We start from the raw sequence: 24,354 nt of genomic DNA, 5'->3' as shown, positions 1-24,354 counted from the left end.
AATTTATTAATACCAAGGCTTATACCGTTGATTATTCCAACGCTTGTTTATAGGTCTATTCCGACGCCCGCCACACCGATAGTTATACCGATGCTACGATACCGACGCCTCTTTCGAACCTTATTTCAACGCTTTTAAGTTTAAAATTTAGCGCTATTTCATCAGTACCTGCGCCGAATTCTACGCGACCTCTTGTAGTGTATGTCAAGATGCTTTAATGAGCATAGCCAAAAAAGTATTTGTGCTTCTTGATTATAATAAGACGCGCATAGAGTATCTAGATAAAGTGAAAGACAATATTGAAGCCATCCTCAAGTGCATGGTGGTAGAACTTGTTCTTGCATATGGTTGCACCATAGCATTGGACGGATGGACCAACTGTTAGAAGAAGCCGCTCATCAATGTGATGCTTATCAACCATAGAGGGTCCATGTTTGTAGAAGCCATTGACACCTCTTTGAAAGAGAAGACCAGCGATTATCTAGCAAGGATATACGAGCGTGCCATAGCAAAGTCAAGTGGGCGAAAGAATGTGACTGCAATTGTCACAAATAATGCATCCAATTACAAGGTTGTAGGGAGGGCTATCCAAGTTAAGTACCCAGAGATTATTTGGGTACAATGTGTAGTAAATACTCTTAACTTTCTATTAAAAGATATTGGTAAAATGGCCGTCATAAAGCAAACACTTTTGAATGCATGTGGTGATATTAAAAGATAGGGAGGGCTATCCAAGTTAAGTACCTAGAGATTACTTGGGTACCATGTGCAATACATACTCTTAATTTTCTATTAAAAGATATTGGTAAAATGGCCATCATAAAACAAACACTATTGGATGCAAATGGCATGTGGTGAAATTAATTAGAAAGTGTCAATTTTTGTATGATCTTTTTTGAACAAAATCACCAATAAAACTTTACATATATTTTGTGCAACAAGGTTTGCAACCGCATACTATGTTCTTGCCATCTTGCAAGAAGTGAAGCCTGCTTTGATTGAAATGGTAGCCGATATATGATGGGATGTTTGGCTCAACAAGTATCCTAGCTACCAAGAGGCAGCTACAAGATGTGCACAACTTGTGAACTTGCCAGTTTTTTGGCACATGTACAATGTAGAGAGAATTGTCACCCTTGCAAAACCATTTGTAGATCTTTTGCGAATAGTCAAAAAAGAATCTTTCTTCTTTGGTCAAGTTTATTGGTATATGTCAAAGGCATTACGCAAAGTAATAGAGTATGTTGTCTTTGGTGCAAAGGACAAAGCTGCCATAATCACAGCTGCCAACAAGCCATGGGTGCAAGTGCATACATCGTTGCATGGTGATGCATTTGTATTGGATCCAAAATTCCAAATGCATCAACAATCAACCAATAAAGAAGTCATGAATGACTTCAAAACAATGTTCTCTCAGCTATTGGGATAGGAGGATGGGAAAACTACTTTTCATCAGCAAGTTGATTATGCTAATAAATCTGGCATGTTCCAGGATCCATGGCATATAGATGCCATTGCACACACAAGTGCGCCTCTATGGTGGAAGGAGTAAGGTGGGGAGAGAGTGGAACTGCAACACATTGTAGTTAGGGTTCTATCTATTGTAGCATCAAGTGGAGGATGTGAGAGAAATTGGTCGGAATTTGACTTTATGCATACCAAGAAATGAAACTGTCTTCACCCTAAACTGGTTGTTGATTTGGTCTATGTTTTCTGCAACATGAGACATATCCATAAGCCAATGAACATTGCAACAAGAGCAACACAAAAGCATTATGGTGTCTTTCAAACCCATGAAGCTATAGCTGCAAAAGTTGACGACGACAATGATATGGAATGGACGATAGCTTCAGAATTCTCTGATATGGATGAAGTAGATGGTATGGTTGGTTGTTTGATGGAGACAAAGACATGTGACTAAAGTCCTATAAGTTTTTCCCGGTGTGGTTACGTGAAAATTATGAAAGATCGCCATGCTACACTTCTTGATGTTCACCTCTCTCTCTCTCTCTCTCTCATCACTTTTGCAACAAGAGTCATAATTACAGTATCTAGAATACAAAAAGGGACAACTGAGGGGGTAAATGATGTACTGTAATTACAAAAACTGTAGCACTTCGTATTTTCTTCTTAAGAAAATAGATAGGGGTAAAGTGAGCAAAGTGCTCAAGCTAAAGATTGAGTCAGCTCATTGAATGGTTCATCAATGTTGAGCTTAGTACTTTCAGGCGCGAGAGATGGGTTTGCAAGTCCTTGTGGCAAAGGACCATCCTGTTTTGGCAATGGTTTGTATAGTGATTCATACTGTTGGAGATTGGCTTGGGCCTCTAATAGCTCTATCTCAAGCTCAAGGATCCTGCCGTGCAAAATGTCAGGTGTCTCTCCTTGGCTTGCTAATGCAACGAGCATCTCTGATTCTTTGAGAAGCAGAACTGTGGGATGTTTGGGTGCATGTATTGGTTTATTGTCTACCACTTTCTCTGCAATTTGACCATGCCTAACGCCAAAATTCTTTTGGCAGTCTAACCAATCTACACGCCTCCCAAGGATTTTGTAAACATAGCACTGCTGTATAAAGTAGAGCACCATCTGGTTATTGTTTGGAATAACTCTCTCCCGTCGTATGAATCTTCATAGAAATACTCGTGCAAGCCCTTTGTGTTGCAAATCTGATAGTTTTACTGAAGGTGATTCCTTTGCATTGTCGTGGATTCAAAATAGTTACTGGTGCACAAAGTGGTTTGGACATAGCTTCGTGCACTCTTTGAGGTGGAGAGGCTTGCCTTGCAACCCGGACTCGTCCTCTTTGATTCTAGCAATAGCTTCAAGGTCTTTCTCTTGGCCATAGCACTCACTCTCTTCTTTGTAGACCGCATGTGCTTCAACGTGGTTAAGTTCTTCTTCCATATCTGCAAATCAAGCGGATATGCCATCATTAAAAAGACTTATTGTGAAGTTAAGAAGTCATCACATTCAAACCGCTTATTGAATATTACTTATAACCTTGAAAGAAAAAGACAGGATAACTTAATCATGCTGCAAGAAACAACATAATATCTAGCAGCATGTCGTTGGAAAGAGACAAGATAACTTGATCAATTATATAATTTACATTTGCAACTAGAGAGATGTCAATAATCAAATCATCACTTTAATCATCAACAACTAGTTGTAGACTAGAAATCATTACAATGTCATAGCCCACTCTATGGGCACCGTTTAGACAAACAGAAAGGTCAAAAGCATTAGGTCGGGTTGAGGGATTGTTTTGCTTGCCACTGTCAAGGTGGGTAAGTGCATTGCTTGAAAAATCCCTTTTGTTTTTCTCTTGAGCCACCAACATGAACTTCAAGAGTCGTTTACAAGTATGACACATGGAGAAGATGTCCATGGCTTTATTCCAGGAAGGGGGATTAGTAGATATGCATTTTGGGGTGGCCCATGAAAAATCTCTCTTGGCCCGCTTTCTAGTTTCTATTTGCAAGTCAAGGAGAGGAATAAAGCATGCCATTGTTTTGGTCTTTATACATGATCCAAAATCCACAGTGCCTGCATAGACCCCCTTCTGTCCAAAATGAAGCCTCATGTTGTGGGCGTGCAGGTCATTGTGGAGATAGTCGTGTTCATGTAGATACTTTAGGGTCTGAAGAAGAGAGTTTATTATCTGCAAAATGTTACTTTGGAACAACTCTATTGTTGCTTCAGTGGTGGTCACATAATCACAAATGGTAGGTTGACTGCCATATGGATTGCACTCTTTTATCCACTGCTCTACATGGCTGCCATTCCAAAAATGTCAAATGAGCATTGGACACTCTATGTGACGGACCATGAAAAGTGGATAAATAATATCGTGATGAGCGATGTTCAAAATTGTGGCTTTGTTTTTAACTTGCTGATCAACCGTGGATCCATGCAAGTGGACTTTGAAGATCTTCACCACATATAGTGGATCTTTAAATGCAGGCTGGGTGATACCCTACACGCTTAACGTGTGCCCATCTCCCTCCCTTAGATGTGGAGCCTGTATGTTAAAGATTGCAGTTCCTGGTAAAAGATGCAATACAGGGGGAGCTGAGACTGATTGAGAGTGAGAGTGGCACTAACACCAGACTCTATTCTAATGGTAGCTACTGGCTCCTCGGTAGCATTGGAAGAGTTGGCTTCCACTCTCATTCAATTTGCTGCTCTTTCTAGCTTCTCCTTGATCTTGAACTCAATATACAACTCTTGCACAAGTTGTATGCAAATAGTACCTATGTCTAGCAAATTAACGATTTTGGAAATTTTTAGATTCTAAAAAATCTTTGCAATCTGTCCAAATTTAGACTGCTTGATCATGTTCAATAATGAACCTGATGTAATTAGAGATATGTCAAAAGAAGCGGGAATAAATACGAGCTAGAGGTGCTCAAATATATACTTCGCTAAGGCCTTTGTGAATTGGTAATAATGCTCCGAAGGAGAATGGTTTAAGCAACAACAAATCTCAGGATCTGACATGTGATGAAAGTGACGTACTATAACTTCAAAGGAGAACTTTCGTTGATGTTTCACCAGCTTGGTGTCCGTCATATCTGTAAGATACACTACAACATAACCCAAAGTTATCGACTCCCTATATATCGATGCCCGTGCCTTTCCACGTCCATATCGACGTTCTTACACTCCGTCGATATGTGCGTTGATATGCCCGTGGATATTAGCGTAGAAAGGTAAAGTTTTCCACGCGTATATCGACGCACATATCGACGTGTGTAAATTGGGAGAAAAAAAGCTGAACCCGCGCGAAGGGGCCATTTTCGCCCTCAACGCGCGCGTTCTCATATCTTGGCCAAAACTTGCATAGCAGGTATTATGGCCCTCTTCCCCCCCCCCCCCCCAACCTCTCTCTCTCCCTCTCCACATCATGTGTGTGTGTGTGTGTGTGTAGGAAAGAGATAGAGAGAGAGAGCGGTGTGTGTGTGTATGTAGGAAAGAGAGAGAGAGAGAGCGGTGTGTGTGTGTGTGTGTGTTTGTGTAGGAAAGAGAGAGAGAGAGAGAGAGAGAGAGAGAGAGAGAGAGAGAGAGAGAGAGGAGAGAGAGAGAGCGGTGTGTGTGTGTGTGTAGGAAAGAGAGAGAGAGAGAGAGAGAGAGAGAGAGAGAGAGAGAGAGAGAGAGAGAGAGAAGTGTGTGTGTGTAGAGAGAGAGAGAGAGAGAGAGAGAGAGAGAGAGAGAGAGAGAGAGAGAGAGAGAGAGAGAGAGAGAGAGAGTGTGTGTGCATGTAGGAAATTAAAGAGAGAAAATTGTGTGTAGAAAATTAAAACTAGAGAGAGAGAGAGAGAGAGAGAGAGAGAGAGAGAGAGAGAGAGAGAGAGAGAGAGAGAGAGAGAGAGAGAGAGAGAGAGAGAGAGAGAAGGGGCCAAGGTAGTTGTGACCCTGCTTATGTCAGGATCATGCATAATCTGTGATTGTATACAAAATGTAATATAAAGGTGCTTTTCCAAAAAAAAAAAAAAGAGCGAGAGCAAGAGAGAGAGAGAGAGAGAGAGAGAGAGAGAGAGAGAGAGAGAGAGAGAGAGAGAGAGAGAGAGAGAATTATGGTTTGCGTAAAAAATTAAAAGTAAAGAAAGAAATGAAATGAAATGTTATATTAACTCTTCAAAAGGCGAAAGTGACCTATGAGACCAGAAAGTTACAATGTGGTAGACTGATACAAAGTCAGAATAACAAGATGACAAAATGACAAAATAAAATATTATGGAATCCTAAACTGCTGGGTGTGGACTAAGCAGCTAAAACAGCTAGCTGGGATAGGTAGATCATAGGAGATCTAGCATCTGCTCGCTGGCGGACCTCATCAATCTCCTCCATGGTCAGTAGTCTGACCGGGCGTTGTGCAGGTCGAGCCAAAGTGACTTGGATCGTCTGATGTAGCCTCTGACTTCATTTGACCAGCTCAAAATACATTCGAAGCTCAACTCTCACCTTTACACATGAAAGTCCTCTAGGGAGCAACAACAACGCCGTCGTTGCTCTTAGAGATAAGCTTCCTCTTCAAAAAAGGTTGGGCGGGGGCATATAACAAGCCGTAGGTCAAACGGATAGAAGAAACGCCCAAAATACAAGCCGTTTTTGAGGTCCGGTTAGGTTTTTCTACGAAAAAACGCAAACGGACTTTATAAACGGCTTCTACGCCGCAGGTCAAATTCGGTTGCGTTTTTCTATGGAAAAACACAAACGGACTTCGGAAATGGCTTCTATGCCTACCGAAACCATCCATAGTCCATTAGGTAGTCTTAAGGCAATGTCAAGAGCATGTATGGCAAGCCGTAGTTCAAACGGACAGAAGAAACGTCAAATACACAAGCCGTAGGTCAAATCTGGTTGCGTTTTTCTACGAAAAAACGCAGACGATCTTCGGAAACTGATCCTATGCCTACCGAAACCATCCGTAGTCCATTAGGTAGTCTTTAGGCAATGCCAAGAGCGTGTATGGCAAGCCGTAGGTCAAACGGATAGAAGAAACGCCAATTACACAAGCCGTAGGTCAAATCCGGTTGCGTTTTTCTACGGAAAAACGCAGACAGACTTTGGAAACTGATTCTACGTCTACCGAAATCATCCGTAGTCCATTAAGTAGTCTTAAGGAAATGTCAAGACTGTGTATGGCAAGCCGTAGGTTAAATGGACAGAAGAAACATCAAATACACAAGCCGTAGGTCAAATCTGGTTGCATTTTTCTATGGAAAAACACAAACGGACTTCGGAAATGGCTTCTATGCCTACTGAAACCATCCGTAGATGATTAGGTAGTCTTTAAGAAATGTCAAGAGCATGTATGGCAAGCCATAGGTCAAACGGATAGAATAAACGCCAAATACACAAGCCGTAGGTCAAATCCGGTTGTGTTTTTCTACGGAAAAATGCAAACGGACTTCGGAAATGGCTTCTTTGCCTACTGAAACCATTCGTAGTTCATTAAGTAGTCTTAAAGCAATGTCAAGAGCATGTATGGCAAGCCGTAGATCAATGGGTGTGAATTAACGCCAAATACACAAGCCGTAGGTCAAATCCGGTTGCGTTTTTCTACGGAAAAACGCAAACGGATTTCGGAAATGACTTCTATGCCTACTGAAACCATCTATAGTCCATTAGGTAGTCTTAAAGCAATGTCAAGAGCGTGTATGGCAAGCTGTAGGTCAAACGGATAGAAGAAACGCCAAATACACAAGGCGTAAGCTAGGTTAAATCCGATTGCGTTTTTCTATGGAAAAACGCAGACGGACTTCGAAAACTGATTCTACGCCTACCAAAACCATCCGTAGTCCATTAAGTAGTCTTAAGGCAATGTCAAGACCGTGTATGGTAAGCCGTAGGTTAAACCGACAGAAGAAACGTCAAATACACAAGCCGTAGGTCAAATCTGGTTGCGTTTTTCTACGAGAAAACGCAAACAAACTTCGGAAATGGCTTCTATGCCTACTGAAACCATCCGTAGTCCATTAGGTAGTCTTTAGGCAATGTCAAGAGTGCGTATGAAAAGATGTAGGTCAAACGGATAGAAGAAACACCAAATACACAAGCCGTAGGTCAAATCTGGTTGCGTTTTTCTACGAAAAAACGCAAACGGACTTCGGAAATGGCTTCTATGCCTACCGAAACCATCCATGGTCCATTAAGTAGTCTTAAAGCAATTTCAAGAGCATGTATGGCAAGCCGTAGGTCAATGGGTTTGAATTAACGCCAAATACACAAGCCGTAGGTCAAATCTGGTTGCGTTTTTCTACGAAAAAACGCAAACGGATTTCGAAAATGACTTCTATGCCTATTAAAACCATCCGTAGTCCATTAGGTAGTTTTAAAGAAATGTCAAGAGCGTGTATGGAAAGCCGTATGTCAAACGGACAGAAGAAACGCCAAATACACAAGGAACTGATCAGATACGATTACGTTTTTCTACGAAAAAACGCAAACGGACTTCGGAAACTGATTCTACGGTTACTGAAACCATCCGTAGTCGATTAGGTAGTCTTTAGGCAATGCCAAGAGAGAATGCCAGAGATGTGGCTTCGACTAAAGTCCGCTACATGCATTGCCATGTACGCCTGGGAGTGCACGTATGTGTCTACCCATATAGGATTTGACCAATAAAGACGAGATTTTGACCCGGTGGTCCTGATCTCCGTACACCTCTGGACCGAGGTGTACGGATATTGGGCAAGACTAGAGAATGCGAGGTAGTTTACATTGTGAGGAGTATATATATTAAAACAACATTCATAATCATTGTAGATGGCAACGTCATCAACTAACATGGAGGAAAAGATTGCATGCTCGTGCACGCTCTACAAGTACCTCTCCTCGCTCACGACCCCCGTCCTACCCAGGCACACCTCTCGATGCACCTCTTGGCACACCTCGGACACCTTGGGGGGCACACGATCCTAGTGCCTCCAAGCTCTATACTGTACGGGCAGATGGTTCTGTTGACATGGATAGAGTCGGGACTGAGATGAGACAGCGGATTCACCAGCTCGCGGAGCTACAATTTTTGACCAGCATTCTGACGTCTTGGGGTGAGGAGGAAAAGGACAAAGTCACTTACATAGTGGAGACCATCCTGAGAGAGTACCAGCCTGCTCCGGGTTCTGACGTGTTCCGAGGAGGTTGATCAAGGGTGTTGCACGGGACACCGTGAAACATCGACGAGATGCAGCTCGGAAGGCTTTCAGGACTGGCTCACTGAAGCCTTCGGGCATCCCACACGAGACGTGGCTGCAGATCAGGGAGGATGAGCGGACAGTGGCCACGCGGTTCAGATAACAACGTGAGGCCGCACAGATACGACAGATGACAAGGGGGACATCTCATGTTGGCAGCGGAGGCTTCGACACCTTTCGCTATGAGTTTGTGAGTTTCTAATCCAATCTTAACTATGGCCTTTTGTAAAACGCGATAAATCATGTATTCTTATTACTTTGATTTTTGTATAAACGCAGAATCTTGCGATGCATCGAGCCTTGACACTTCAGAAGGAGTCAGATGGATATCGCAGAGGTATCTATGAAGTATTGAATGATCTTGATGCTTCAGGAGAGCCTGTAGACTGGGAGGCCTTACAGTCTCGTTGATCTCTTGAGGTGAGACGTTAATATGTGTGAGTTGATTTAATTAAGTAAGTATATGTGAAGTAATATCAATACTAATTTTGTGAGTTGTCCTACGTGCAGGTTGTGACGCCTAGTCATCAGTGGATCGGATTTCATATATATGCTTTGTGAGACACAGACACGCTTCTATGTCTCCTTTTGTATAGACATATATATATGGTTATGATTCTTGTTCAGACAGTTATTGTTTTCCTTATGGTTATGGTTATTGTCATTGTCATTGTATAGACATGGTTATGTCATTGTATAGACATGGTTATTTCTCCTATTCTTGTATAGACATAGTTATGGTTCAGGTTTTGTTTATGGTTATGTTTAACTTTCTGGTTATGCTTATGGTTATTGTTAATTTTGTTTCTGGTTATAATTAAAGTGGTTATGGTCGGTTATGGTTATGCTTTTAAGTTAGTTATGGTTCGTTATGGTTATGCTTTTAAGTTATGGTTATGGTTCGTTATGGTTATGGTCCGTTATGGTCATTGGCCTTAAATCTCATGTGAGATCCTACATGGATAGCATGTAGGAGGCGTATACATGATTTTTTTTTTTGAAAAGTTTATGTAAAAACGAAGGGAACTCTGCCGAAATTTTTGCGAGAGCACGGTTGATTTTGGTGCTGCTCGCTTTCTTGGGCAGAGGGCAGGAAGTCTGGCTGTGGTGATTGTGTCCATCTTTTCACTGGGCACAGGCCAGGCTACCTGCCCTATGTCCAAGAAATTTTTTTTCTGTTATGGTCGTCGATATCCGCGTCGCTATAAGTGTCTATATCAGGCTCTATATACGCGTCGCTATCTGCGTCGCCAATAAACCCTTTCCACACGTATATCGACGCTCTTTGCGACAGTTTCACAAGGACGCATATAGCGACGTTAAGCGTCGCTATATATGTCGATAACACCTTTTTTGTTGTAGTGATATAATTTTAAAACATAAATGTTATAAGATGAGAGGGAAAATTATAAACAACTGACATAATTTATAGCAAACAACGATATATTATGATTGCAAACCATACATTGTACAACAAATGATTGGAAACTTAAGAAATAGTAAATCACTCACAAAGAGAGAGATAGAGAGAGGTGAACAAGCCAGGAGTGTGAGGGATGCTCGTCACAAGAACTGGACCCTATCATGTGCATTACAAAATACACATAAATGATCAAATCGTATACGTGAAATGGTGGCATCGAGCTCTGTGCCGAGTAGGACATCCACGTGGCCATACCACGTGGCACCGAGCTCGGTGCCACATGGACGATCCACATAAATCATCGAGTTACGTGGACCCTCCATGTGGCATTGAGCTTGATGCCACATGGACAACCCACGTAACTTGTCGAGTTACATGGCCATATCGTGTGGCACCAACCTCGGTGCCACATGGAGGGTCCATGTAACTCGACGAGTTACGTGGATCGTCCATGTGACACTGAGCTTGGTGCCACGTGGTATGGCCACGTAACTCGTCAAGTTACATGGACGTCCCACATGGAACCGAGCTTGATGCCACGTGGAGGGTCCATGTAACTCGTCGAGTTACATGGACAAAATCATGTGGCACCATTTGGAGGCTTGAAAGGCCATATTTCTCCACAAGATATGCAGCTCGAATCACATTGTAAGTGTCACACTTGGGGGGGAACTGCAAAAAATAGGTACGTCTGATCATACATACACCCTGACGTGTCATGAACATAAGGGGCTTGCTACTCATTTTGAGTGTCTATGAGAGGGCAGACGTGACCGTCATGTTAATGGCCTTTCTCTCTTATGCTGGAGGTATGTTGCCTTGCTTCTTGTTGACGATATCTTCTTGTTACATCTAAACATGAAAGAGTGTGATATCTTTGTCCTTATCCTTGCATGAAAGTTTGCAAAGGGGCTTGTCGAACAGAAACGTCACCATGGACACAAACCTCCACAAATGTAGAGGAACTCCTACCATGGCCATGGTCATTTGTTGAGGATGGCAAGAAATCACTTGGCAAGTATGTTGTACATTGTATAGCAAGTTGGCGATGATAATTGCATGTAACCTTTCGATGTTCACGCACATGGGAAGAATAACTTGGAGATTTAGGAAGAGTGGGGTATTTTGGTGGACCAAGATGGTTTTTTTCCAAGGCAGTCATTGGCGTCAGTGGATGTTTCCAAGGATTGTGCCAGCATGGAGTTCATTGTTAATGGTTGTGTTGATGATAGTAAAGCCATCATTGCTATCTTCTAGTGTCCATCCCCTCTTCCCCCTTCTATTCTCTACTTGTGCACGTGTGTTTCCAGGTGGGTGTTGACATCTGTGCCCCCCGAGGTCTATTGTGCAAAGAGAGATAGAGAGAGGCTGCGTGTGTGTGGAAGGCTGTGAGTTGAGTAGAACGGGATGATTGAGCTTGTTTGATGTGTAGGAACGAGTGTGTGTGTTGGTCGAGTCACAGGCGATGGTTTGCCTGTGAGAATTGTCAAGTTTTTAAGGTGAAGTCTAGTGGATTGGGGTGTTGTGTATACCTTGGGCTATAGCAAGACATTGTGTTGTGTTCTGGGTGTGTTCCTTTTCCACCTCTCCAAAGTAAAAAGAATATAGCGAAGGGTTACTGTCGTTGCTTGTAATTTGCTCACTCCCATCTCCTAGACCTTGTCGCTTGCCTTTTCCACCCACCACCGCTTGCCTTCATCGCCTTTGCCGTCCGAGGGGTTGGCCACTCCCACCTTGGATTTTTTTGACTTGTTGGCTTGCTGATAAACGACCGTCGAGAGCTTCAATTTACCCAGCTTGTTGGCTTGCTAGGAAATGACTGTCAAGAGATTTGATAGGTGCAAATTTTCAACCTTGGAATGGTAAGGAGTCCTCTCTGTCTCTCTCTTGCTTGCAAAAACTCAACCTCTCTCTTGCAGCTCAACTCCAAGCTCGCGTAGAAGCACCCACTCAATTGCGCAAGGAGTCACTCAGTAGCTCTCTCTCTCTCAGGCTCATGTAAACTTAATCAGGTGGTTGACAATGAGGTGGTAGATATTATTTAGTGAAACATTCTCTCTCTCTCTCTCTCTCTCTCTCTCTCTCTCTCTCTCTCTCTCTCTCACATGCCACTAGCGATGACCAATCAATCCTTTCTCTCTAGTCTCTCTGACACACATAGTTGGAATTGTGCGGATTGCATGACGATTAAATGCATGCAGTGTCACACACACACACACACACACACACACACACACACACACACACACACACACACACACACACACACCTTCACCTGCAATGTTATTGTCGACCTACCATGCAAGACTGTGCATGTGTGAGAGAGACTAGCCTAGATTGGCTATTGATGGTAATGTATTGTGAGAGTTTGGCAGCTCTGCAGAGCACGCACACACACACACATCATGCAACTGCCAGCTCTTGCTTATAGAGTGCACACATGCACAACGATCTTTTCGCCAAGGTCGTTGGAGGGTATTCAATGATGTGCTCCTTCTTGAAGATGGAGAAGAAAAAGTGGGAGAGCGACGCGTGGGTGATTTCTTAAGCCTCAAAAAATTTAAGCCACTTCATATATAGTATGGATGATGTGAAGACTCAATGGAATCCCAAGGAGATTTATTGGTGATTAACCTTGATAGCATGCGACATTTTCATTCAACTTCACTCTTCATCCCAAATGTATTGTTAATGTTGCAAAGCCCTTTAGACATGTGGATCTGGCACTACCATTCCTACTACTTTCCTAGACTATTTTTAGGAATATATTTTCTCTCTCTAGCTTAGAGAGAGAAGATCTCTCAAATTAAGACTTTGACTTTTATTTTGATCTTATTATAACACTTGTAAATTATCAAAATAATAAGTTCTTGCTCAATAAAGTGATTTAGGCTTTACCAAATGGTAAATTTGTTGATGTTTGGCAAATTACTCGGCTAAAAGTTCAACCTTGTCAAATCTGCACACGTTTCCTAGCCTCACTCTTAAAGAAATATAATTACACAAATCTATTAGCCATCTACATAGAACTTGGGTTGGGTGATAACTATATGTAAAACTTATATATCATGGGCATTTGAGGATTATTTATAAAACCACTTAGCTATGAACTTTTTACCGAAAGAAGGGACCTATTTCCTATTTGCTATGTAAAAAAATTTCAAGATCATTTTTTTCAACACCCTTTTGTATGTGAAAATGTATGAGAATATAGAATAAAATAATCCATGTTGTTGATCTCACATGAGAGGCATTTTTTATCTGTAGTGGATCCCTCCGCGAGAGATATAGGAATTCTTGGTTCTTCTTTGTAGCAATGAGTACGTGATTAGCTATTATAAAGCGAGAACATTAGCTACATTGTAAAGCAAGAAGGGAGTCCTCTACAACTTAGCCTAAGCATACCTCTGGAGAGTCCTTGTGGAAGAGGAGAAAGTCCTTACTTTGCACCATACAAATCTCAACTCTGTACCATGGAAAACTTGACTCCTCATGAAAAAGCATTAAACACAAAAGTTGTTTGTTTTCATTGAGGTTTTGACAAGACTCTCGAGCCATGTGTCAATTGCAAAAGAGCATTTTTGGTTTCATTTCTTTCTTGACAACAAGAGGTAGTTGGGCATGACCCATTTGTGGTCATCTCTAGACAAGGTGAATATGTATGTTTAGTCTAAGCGCCTTCGTAGCATGAAGCTTGGACTAATTGTAGGACATGGTGCCTACATGAAAATATATTGTGACCAAAAAGCCACTTTAGTGAACCTAAAAATTTGACTAAGGATGATGACAACACTAGTGTGCTCTAGGTGAGATTTTTCATTGTTGTCTTGGACAAAAACTCTTCCTCATGGATAAAATAATGTCAAGAGATGAGCCCTAATAATGTGTGCCCTATGATGGCTATTATGGGCTAGGATCTATTCTAGTAGAATAGAGGGTAGATAATCAAGGAGGTGCAGTACACATGGCGATGGATCCTATATATAATTGTAGGGGGCAAGGCCCGATTCTATAAGGAGTTGGTTGGGTGGAGTTCAAGTCTGCATGCCCAATTGTCTCTTCATGCAAGGGCATGCATGGTCCAATTATTGAGGTCATGTTTTCAATTCCCTTTAGATAAAAAGAGAGAAGCACTCAACTCTTGCAATGGATAAGTTGAGTTTACAATGGGGGGTGAGTCTTCTTATGTACTCCCCAAATGAATTATCTCCACCGAACTCAACATGTCAAATAATACTAGAAATTACTAGATGGGTGCAAATTTGAGCATTAATTTCATGGGATGCATAACCATCTCATGCAGGTGATCCTTTAGCACAATCACAAGAAGAAGATACAATATTTTCATCGTATATGAACTGACGTCTGGCAGGTTGAAATGGATTAGTCCCAGGGTTAGTTGACATAGAGACAATTTGAACTCTGTGAGCACTCTAATCTGGATACTAGTTTTATTTCTCACAAGTGCTAAATAGTGATTGTTCTACAAACAAAGTCTTTTTTCATTAAAATACACTCACTCAAAGAATATAAGGCGTAGATAGAATAAGATTTTGTAGGCTCATGCCACTATGATTTGAAATCCCATGCCACTCACATAATTATACATTTATCCTGGCATTTCCCTCACATTTCCTCTATCAAGATTGATGCCATACATCCATCCTTATTTTAGAGCATCTTATATGCGTGCACGTAGGATGGTGACAATATTGATTTTCATAATCATAATTACAAAACCATAGATAAGTGGATACAATAATAAATACAACAATAAGAGTAATGGATGAGATAAGTAACGTTGTTATTATAGAATGCTTGCCACTAGCATGGAGAATATTGTGGCATAGTAGATACAAGGGCTAGAGAAATAACTTGTGCTTGAGTGCTATGAAACTTCAACTTTATGCTATTTACAAAATATGCGTACATCTACACGGGCTGAAATCTGATTTTTTGGAAAAGCGCTTGATAATATGTAATGTTACACTTGATAACAAAGGGTAGGGCTTAAATAACAAGAATTTGTGTTGTCCCATGCAACTAACATAATCATAGACTACCAATTCCACTCCATGCCATTTTATATCATTCTTTGAGAGAAGATTATAGGTCATATAGGTTGTAGATGTAGGATGGTGGCACACTATGATATAAATGTGAAGTCTTACAAGGTTAATGTTTATATATACAAGACGTGAAATTCATAATATTAAGTAACCTAAATTAGCACTAGCATGCGAATGAATTGCACTAGGATGGAAAAAGAATGGGGCAAGAACCTACGCTTGCACCGTATAAGGATCTAGTGTAGAGCTATTTTCAAATGCATATGCACATGAGCTTAGGGAGCATTTGAGCTCGTGGAATAGCTTAAACCGGGAGCTCGTGGGAAGGGCCGCTTGGTCGAACAAGTGCATGCAACTTCTGTATGAGCGTGGCCGGCGTCCAGAGAGAGCCAGAAAGCAGAAAGCAGAAAACGACGACTATGCATGCAGCGCTTCCTGCGAGGGAGAGCAAGTAAAAGAAAGGGAGAGAGGAGCTCGCAGAGCTGGCGATTCCGGCAAATGAAAAAGCCAATAGCAAGCTGAGCAAGCAGAGCCTTGCGAGCATGGCCATTGCCCTCTCTACCGCAGGGAGGCGCTGTGCCTGCTCGTGGCCGCCGGCACCGACGTGGTCACCCTCGTCGACGAGGCTCATCTCGGTGAATAAGATAATGCCGCAGAGCGCAAGATAGAAGCATGTGGAATTGCAGGCAAAGAAGAGGAAGACGGGCCAAGAAGTGTAGTAATGAGAGGCTGCAGCAGCGCCATCGCCGGGGTTGAAGCCTTTGGGGGGCTGCAGATATCCAACGTAGGTGAGGCCGGCGACAGAGAAGAAGAGGGTACCGTAGATATTATTGAGCTGCATGCTGCTGAATTTGATGCTAGTGATAATGCAGGTGTACTTGCAGGTGCTTGCTTATAGGATAAGTAAGTAGTAGTGCCCTAATTTTACATTTTATCTCCTCACTGTTGGATAGCGTCTCCGCGTGGGTTTCCTCAATGCTCATGCCCTCTTCATGACCACTCTAACGCAACCTTTATCTTGCCCCTTGGCTCCTTCCACGTGTTTCCATGACTCGGATTGACAGCTTCGCCACTTCATGCAAATTACACCCTCAAGCTCAGGCCATCTTGACTCCCATTAACAAATATATATATATATATGTATATATATATATTCAATCATATTAATATACCGCTTTATTAGCAATATACGCACATAATTTTCATTAATTAAGAGTCTCTGCCGGCTATACACACACACGAGAAGATTTAGAATTTTTCTCATGTAGGAAAATGGAGTCTTTTCCATTGTTTTTCATACAATGAATAACATCACGAGCTTCTGCTCGAGAGGCACCGCATACCTAACTAGGTACGATTTGGGGCAAGGGACCCCCGGCCCCCCCACCGGGCCGGTGGTCCCCTGCCGCCAATCGTACCTAGCTAGGTATGCGGTGCCCCCCTCACAGAAGCTCATGATGTTGAGGTAAGTCACAATGTGGGAATTATTGTGAGAATTTGTCCAAAACTTCTTGTGACATACTTGATTGGAATAAAATTGGCTCTACAATGAAAATAGTATATGCATTGTTTGCATACTATATCACTTTATGATTTTCCGATATATAGAAGTAAGATATCAACGAACATAAAGCTTCAATGTACCATAATAAATATAAGGACTAACATCATACACTTTCAATATATTATAATAAATATTCTAAGGACTTAACATCTCATAACTTATAACTATAATACATGATGACCATATCAATGTACAAAATTCGAAATCGAGAAAAAGGACATTCTAATTATTAGTTATTAAAAAGAATCAAGCTCTAAACTCGGCTCAAAAAGAAGGAAGTTTATTTTGCTTAGTCCTCATATATTCCAAGATGATTTTGACCTTGGACTCCTTTTTAGACGAAGTCCATGTGTATGTTTTGGATGACCTTGGAAGGTCTTGTGGATAGCCCTCACTCTTCTTCTTAGAAACAACATATGCATTACCAACCACTCTCAAGTACAATAAGCATTGGTTTAGCGAGGCAAGATGCTAAGGTGGGTCTTCTAGTAGCTACTTTACACAACCCATTATATCGAAGTTCCAGTAGGTCTCCCCAATCTCGAAAAAATAAAAATTCCTTCAAATAGAAAGCTGGGTGGATAATTAAATTGGATGGTTGAGCAATACGATGGAACTTTATATAATCAATGTATATAATCATTATTATTTGGGGTTTATGTAGGACTTAGCTTCCACTTTCTATCGAGTAGACAAATTGATATTAATCAATAAACAATCTCAATAGTAGTTTTCAAGCTCTCTATATTCTTATATAATATAGATAATAAAATAAAATAAAATATTTTATAATATTCTTATATAAAATAAGTTTCATAATCCATGTATCTTTATATAATCATTATTATTTAGGGTTTATGTGGGACTTAGCTTCCACTTTCTATCGAGTAGACAAATTGATATTAATCACTAAACAATCTCAATAGTTTTCAAGCTCTCTATATTCCTATGGAGAGACCTATCCATCAACTTCATAAATGGTCACGTTACATCATGCATAGCTTGAGCTTTAATTTTCCAAAAAGGAAAATGTGATGGTGTTTTCCTTTAGGGGGTGCACTCTGTGATCATTTTAATGTACCATGTATGTGAGTTCAGTAGGAGGGTTTTTAAAATGCAAAAAATTTAGACAAATATAGAATTTTCATATTTAATTTAAAAAAAAATCATAAAATAAAAAATCATTTTATTCATTCAAACATATTAAAAATAGTTTTTTAATTAACCCCACAAGCACACGTTATTTAGGGGTATATTGAAACCCCCCCCTCCCCCCCCCCCCCCCCAAACAACCCACACAAACACCCAAAGAAAAAACAAAAAAAAAGTTTTCCAATAGTACTTGGCTTTATGAGATCATATATGGTACACATCTATTATACATGCAAAACGACACTAAAACTTACAGCATTAAACATACCATAAATGGATAAAAATGCACGTAGATATCACCTTAATGATAAATACAGGGCTATGATAATTGGTGATGTATGTATGGGTACATACCTGGAACAAAACTCATAATTGTTTCATTGCTTAAACTTTCTTTTATATTATCCATGATAATGTCAACAATTTTTTACTTATATATATATATATATATATATATATATATATGAGTCTAGCTGGAGCCTAGAACTTATAAAAAAGCACCGAATATAATTTTCACTTTTATTGGTCTACTTTGGAAAATGTTAATTATAGAAACCTCAAAAGATATATTTACAAAACATAATGCAATAAGTAAATGTTTATTAACGATTTTGAGGATTTTATAATCATGTGATCACATTTTTTTTTTTGTTGATAAAACTTGTGAGCATGTTAATAACATCTTAACATGATTTTGTCATGTTCGCAAAAATGCTGGTTTAGGGCGACTTGGGAACTGGACAAAACCCCGTCGGGTTTTAGAGAAGCTCGTCTGGCTTGTCAGGCATCTGCGATTCTTGATGATCTCAGTTAGGGTCGCCAGTAAGCTTGGTGGGATACATTATTCTATATATAAACGGACGCAACGGGCTCCTTGGGATATTGTTCCTGATTATCTTCTCACCTACAGGTATCGACATTAGTATATATGAGTGTGAGTGGGTGCTCGTGCTCGTAGCTGCACACAATCACAGTGCGTGGCTAGATGTGGGCAGTCCGCTACACGAGGGGTGTGTGCGTGTGTAAGGACATTCTTCGGAATGGTGCTTATCATGGGACACTTGGTCGGTAACGCGACTGAGTAGTGCCCTATGATAAGTATGGCACGTCGTAGTGGTACTAGTCGGTAACGTGGTAGTAATAGTATCTTTATGACGATGTTACCTTCCCTTCCCTTTATCAAATGGGGTCATATGGTCGGTAACGCGGCTAAGTTATGTCTATATACAATTCCCGTTCCCTTAGATTTGGGCGGCACCTTGTTGGTAATGTAGCAAAATGGCCTCTTTCACTAGTGCATGTTGTATTTTTTGCATATTGTAGCATTTGGTCGGTACTATGCAACCAAAAAATATTGTAATTTTTTTTGGTTTGCCGGTTACGCGGCTTGTATTTTTTTGATGTGCGTGATTCATGCGATACTTGTTCGATAACACGGCTTGAGTATTTCTTGGATCATAGTTTACTTCATCTTATCTTCCTCTTCAATTTTATGGACCTCTAAAATTTATGACATATCATCTAATCTCTCTCTATCTCTATCTTCAAGAAAATAAATATTCACACCATGCAATCTGTGTGTGTGTGTGTTATTAAGAACCTATAAAACAATTGAAAATGCTACATATAATTCACTCTATTTCTCTTTATGACTCTCTCAAAATGTAAAATAAACCTCAAAAGATTATTCTCTATTTCTTCAATATTAAGTAAATATAAAGAATAGTCAAAATACTACCTAGAGCTCACTCTCACTCTCTCTAAAAATATAAATAAGATTAACAATCTCCAAAAAGCTACTCTTTGTTACTCTATTTTCAAGATTTCAAAATGATATGTAGTGCAACTCTTTATATTTTCCTCTATGAAAATATAAAACAATTCCAAACATTACTTTTTTTATCTTTAAAAATTTAGGAAAGTACTCTAAATGCTTTCTAATATCCTCTCTCTCTCTCTCTCTCTCTCAGATATTTTAGTGTAAATGGATAGCAATGTGATGTTTTGCTTGATGTACAATTGATTATCTGGTTACTACTATTTGACACTCCATTTTTGTTCTTATTTCGAAAGATCTGGATGCGAATTAAGTGGTTTGTGTTGTAATATTTCTTGAAGTATAATTAATGGCCTAGTTACTATTCTTTGACTCTCATGTTAGTGTGAATAGATAGCAATGTGATGTTTTTCCTTGGTGTACAATTAATTATCTTGGTGCTATTGTCTCACACTCTGTTTTTGTTTTTATTTTGAAAGATATGGATGTGTATTAAGTGTTTTGTGTTGTAATACCTACAACTCTCACTATCTTTGTGACCACCATGCTTTCCACTAATGAGCAAAAAGTCATCTTGCATGCACTACTCCCAAAAGCAGTCATTATAGTATCACAAAATGCAGATGATTCCATAAGGAAAATCAATGAGTTTGATATCCCCATGCGGGACCTCGTTGAGCAGATCCGGGAAAATACATCGGGTCATCTCCAAAGAGAAGGCAATGTAGAATTGTGTGATAGACAAAAGCTAGCCAACTTTGACTATCAAAATAGAACTCGCACCATTTTGGGAAGTATGCGAGTAGCATACAAGGATTTAAAAGAGTTGGTGCCAGTGTTTGTTGATTTACATTGAATGTAGCTATGGGAGACTATATGGAATGAGAAAAAGGTAAAGAGAAAGTGTATGAAGGCATTGGATGCAGAGTCACTTCCAAAAAGAGTGTGCATCGCCTAAGACACAGCCAGTGCATCGTCCGGGCAGATAGATGTTACAGGGACAGGGGCAATTATGCACACTGTTTACAGCTCCATGTGTGCACATCTCATCGACATTCCGTACGAGGCATTAATCAATGGACAAAAAATTGGCTCAAGGGCTTTGGTGAAGTAAAAGAGTACAAAATATGGGGTATTTCTTTTCTTCCTGAGCACATGACATATTGTGGGAAGTTGTACAAGGAAAACAGTATCTTCAAGTTCGAGAGATTTCAAACAGAGTGGGGCATGCAAGTATTGCACCCAACAATCATGAAGTGCATTGCTTTCACGAATGAGTCACCTTGGATTACAATATTTCCTTATTATAATGGCAGCTGGTTGGGCGACATGCTCTTGAAGGTGCCATTCAAATACAATGAATTTACTAGAGTGATGTATCGCTTGAATCAAGGGTGGAAAAGCCCACCCCTCCTGACATGTGACTAAGTCGGGAGTAGCTTGCCAAGGTGAAGGAAGTAGTGATGAATATGCCCAACATTATGCATGCTCTGGTGGAAGGCATGGCAGCCACACATATGGTAGACATTATTCACACCAGCCTACATCCATTCAATATAGTGCTAGACTTCACTAAAGATATGAAAGCACGCATCGTCATCGTTGATTTGGGACTTCTGCTAAGAGAGCTCAAAAAGCGATTTTCTCTTAATTTTGTGTATGAGGCTGACAAAAAATAAAAAAAGGTGGGAGAGTCCCAATGAAGATGCATATAATTTGGCAAGCGATGTTTTTGCTCTAGGATATTTACTACAAGTGGGTGAAAGCATGTATTGATGGTACTAAAAAGGGGTGTCTTGGATAGTCCTTTGGTAGCACTTTACAAGCTCCATCTTCATGTGTTACATGTAAAATAAGCTAGCATGTTATATATCAATGGGTAGATTTTTTCATGTAGAATCTAAAACTATAAAGTCAGGCAAGTTTTTTTTTTTTTGCAAAAGTTTTACCGGTTCCCACTTTTTTAAAGGATAGCACTAAAAAATGCAAAAAGTGGTACCACTTATACATGCTTTCACCCAAGTGCTATATGACTTTTGGAAGGCAATGCAAGAACTCTGGATGGGCAGCACTACCCACAAAGTTTTTTAGATCATTGACAAGGACACACCACCCACTAGTCAAAAATTCTCTGTTACTTAATACAATTTTATAATTGAACATGGTTTTTATATTTCTTTGCAGAAATATTGATGTGGTCAAGATAATTTGTCTCATGTTTGAGGTGTACTTGTCTTAACTAGATGCTTTCCACTGATTATTGCATTCCATATTTCAATCTTTGAGAGAAATGATTAATTTGTCTTATGTATTAATCTTTTGTTCACTGAGATCCTTATATCATCTATATTTTTACAGATATGGTAGACACACAAGATAACAAGCACCATGAGTCGGATCGAAAGGCATACGCGTAACTTAAAGCTCTTGCACAGGGTTTGATTGCTTGCAACTGGAATGGCATGCAGATTGTTCAAATGGACAAATCACAATCATGCCCAATGGAGTGACATAAACAAATAGGTCACAAAGGATATGATCAAAGAGATATGGCCATGATCATAGGTGAGACTAAAAAGGGAAGATGGAAGGTCTCAATCTGTCAAGATAATGACATCAAACTTAACGTCGAGTGAATCTTCCTGGAGGTGTACAACCATCCTCTCCATAATGCACATGCAGTGCTCTACTTTACTAAAATGATTTAAATGTAGATTATCCTAGATAGGCCAGTCAACTTCGTGTCTAGAGATGTCACCATCAACACACATGATATATGTGAGGAGACAATAACATTCACAAGACAAGAGCTTGCTCTTGCGGTGGAAGGGCTTGGAATGGATTTGAGCAAGGTCAAGGAAAGATTGGGGGGAAATCTCATAGAGAAAGTGAGACTATCGCAAGCGCAAACACAACCCCCTCCCCCCAACCACTGCAAGGTTGAAGTGCAACTGAACAATCTTAGTCAAGATGTGCAGGGCTTGTCTCAATGTTCAAATCCTATATGCCAAGGCAATCACATTATGAATCCTAAGGTTGTGGGAGTCTCAAATGTGGCTAGCAGTTACTCCACCAACGAATGTCCACTATGCTACAAACTCTTTGACGGTTGGAGCGGCCATTATATGTTGCCGGTTTGTGGACACTATTACCATCTTATATGCTTGGGGTGACAAATGCAAAATGCGTCCACAAACACATTGTGCAGTGTAGCTATTAATGAAGGCCTATATACCATGCTTGACATGGCCAATGAATATAAACCACCGGGGTCACAAGAAGAAACTCCTAGTGTACTTCAAAATCTACTCCAAGATGATAACTAATTGTAATCTTTTACTAATATGACACTCTTTTACAAATTCAATGAAACCGTTGCATTGCCATCATTTTCCAAGATTCTTTCATCTATGGCCACTTTTTTGCATACTTGAAGGATTGTGCACAACACAGATCCAACGTCAAAGTGTTTGTCTTCTACATCATCATAATTGTACATCCATTTGGGCATATCTTCTTTATATTATTTTCTTTCAATGTGCCACATAATTTTTTCATTGCAATACATGTAAGCAAGTTTATTTGCTCGATCTACAAGAAGTCGGTTGCGACTAGTGCTGTGAATATATATGTATATGGTCCAATTTCTTTATGAGCTTGAATTCACAGAAGACCAGCTTGAAACCTTCATTGCAAGGTTACACAACAAAGCGTAGTGTTATCCATCATTGATCATCCACCATTTTCATGTTGACTGCTCTTTTGCTATTTGCTGAACAAAGGAGTTTAAAACAGACCTTCTTTCATTCAAAATAAGGACATTTTCTTTTATCCATCTTACACGATCATCAACATTGGCATAGAAAGTGTTTACCACTTTGTAAAAATCATGAACCACGTCAGCGTTGTCAAAAAGTAGGTGGTCTTGCCAGGAAGGCACTGCCTCTTGCTGTGAGAGTTTGTGAGGAAGCTCAAGGGTTATGAGAAAGAGCTAAGATGTAGATAACATAGCTTCTAGAGCTAAAGAAGAAATGTAGCCAAAGAAGCCGCTCCCTTTTCCTTACAAATACACACATGATGGAGAGAACTCATGAAAGATAGTCAGAACAAAACAAAAATGAAAACATCGAGATTACGATCATATCGTATCATGGGTAGGATAAAAGGGTTAATGGAAAATAAGCTGCGGATTGCTCTTTGGAAGTGTAGCTTTGTGCTTACTATAATGTATATGTTTTGTCTAGCGAATGGGATTAGTTGTGAGTACAAATCCTCTTGATTCATAATAAAATAACCACATTCACATCAAAAGAGAAGTCATAGTCAATAATAGGTAGTATGATGGGATCTGGTGAGAGAAGCATTTCGTTGAGCCTTTCAGGACCAAATAGAAACACTATGCGTTGCTGAAAGTGAATCTTTCGACTAATCCAAATGTTGACCCTAATAGATTGCACTGAATGGAATTGAAAGAAATTACCTCTATGTGGATTATGGTTATTCATCAATGATATACCTAGTATATTCAAAGATAAAGGTGTGAAATAAGTGAAAGGAGAAGAAGAAGAGAGTTTCTCTCCCAAGCCCTATTGTTGCCCTTAGGCATAAGGATACTGCGGGGAGAGAAGTACCTGTAGCAAGGAGATTCTAGAGTTTGTGGAAGAGAA

The 24,354-nt window shown here is 40.1% G+C and overlaps 1 protein-coding gene across 1 annotated transcript; it reads right to left on the bottom strand.

Moving 5' to 3' along the window:
• Positions 1 to 15,251: 15,251 nt before the first annotated feature.
• On the bottom strand, positions 15,252 to 16,035 carry LOC147454686 (uncharacterized). Its single transcript, XM_086517401.1, has one exon. It carries the CDS (start codon positions 16,033 to 16,035, stop codon positions 15,499 to 15,501), a length of 537 nt encoding a protein of 178 aa, XP_086373527.1. The 3' UTR covers positions 15,252 to 15,498.
• Positions 16,036 to 24,354: the final 8,319 nt, after the last annotated feature.

The sequence above is a fragment of the Adiantum capillus-veneris genome, chromosome 7, assembly GCF_014529385.1.
Source record: "Adiantum capillus-veneris isolate H3 chromosome 7, ASM1452938v2, whole genome shotgun sequence".
Taxonomy (NCBI): domain Eukaryota; kingdom Viridiplantae; phylum Streptophyta; class Polypodiopsida; order Polypodiales; family Pteridaceae; genus Adiantum; species Adiantum capillus-veneris.
This window is presented reverse-complemented; position numbering and strand designations above follow the sequence as displayed.

What these genes read in the sequence shown, in the direction of transcription:
- LOC147454686 (XM_086517401.1), bottom strand. Translation starts at nt 16,035, where the DNA reads ATGCAGCTCAATAATATCTACGGTACCCTCTTCTTCTCTGTCGCCGGC.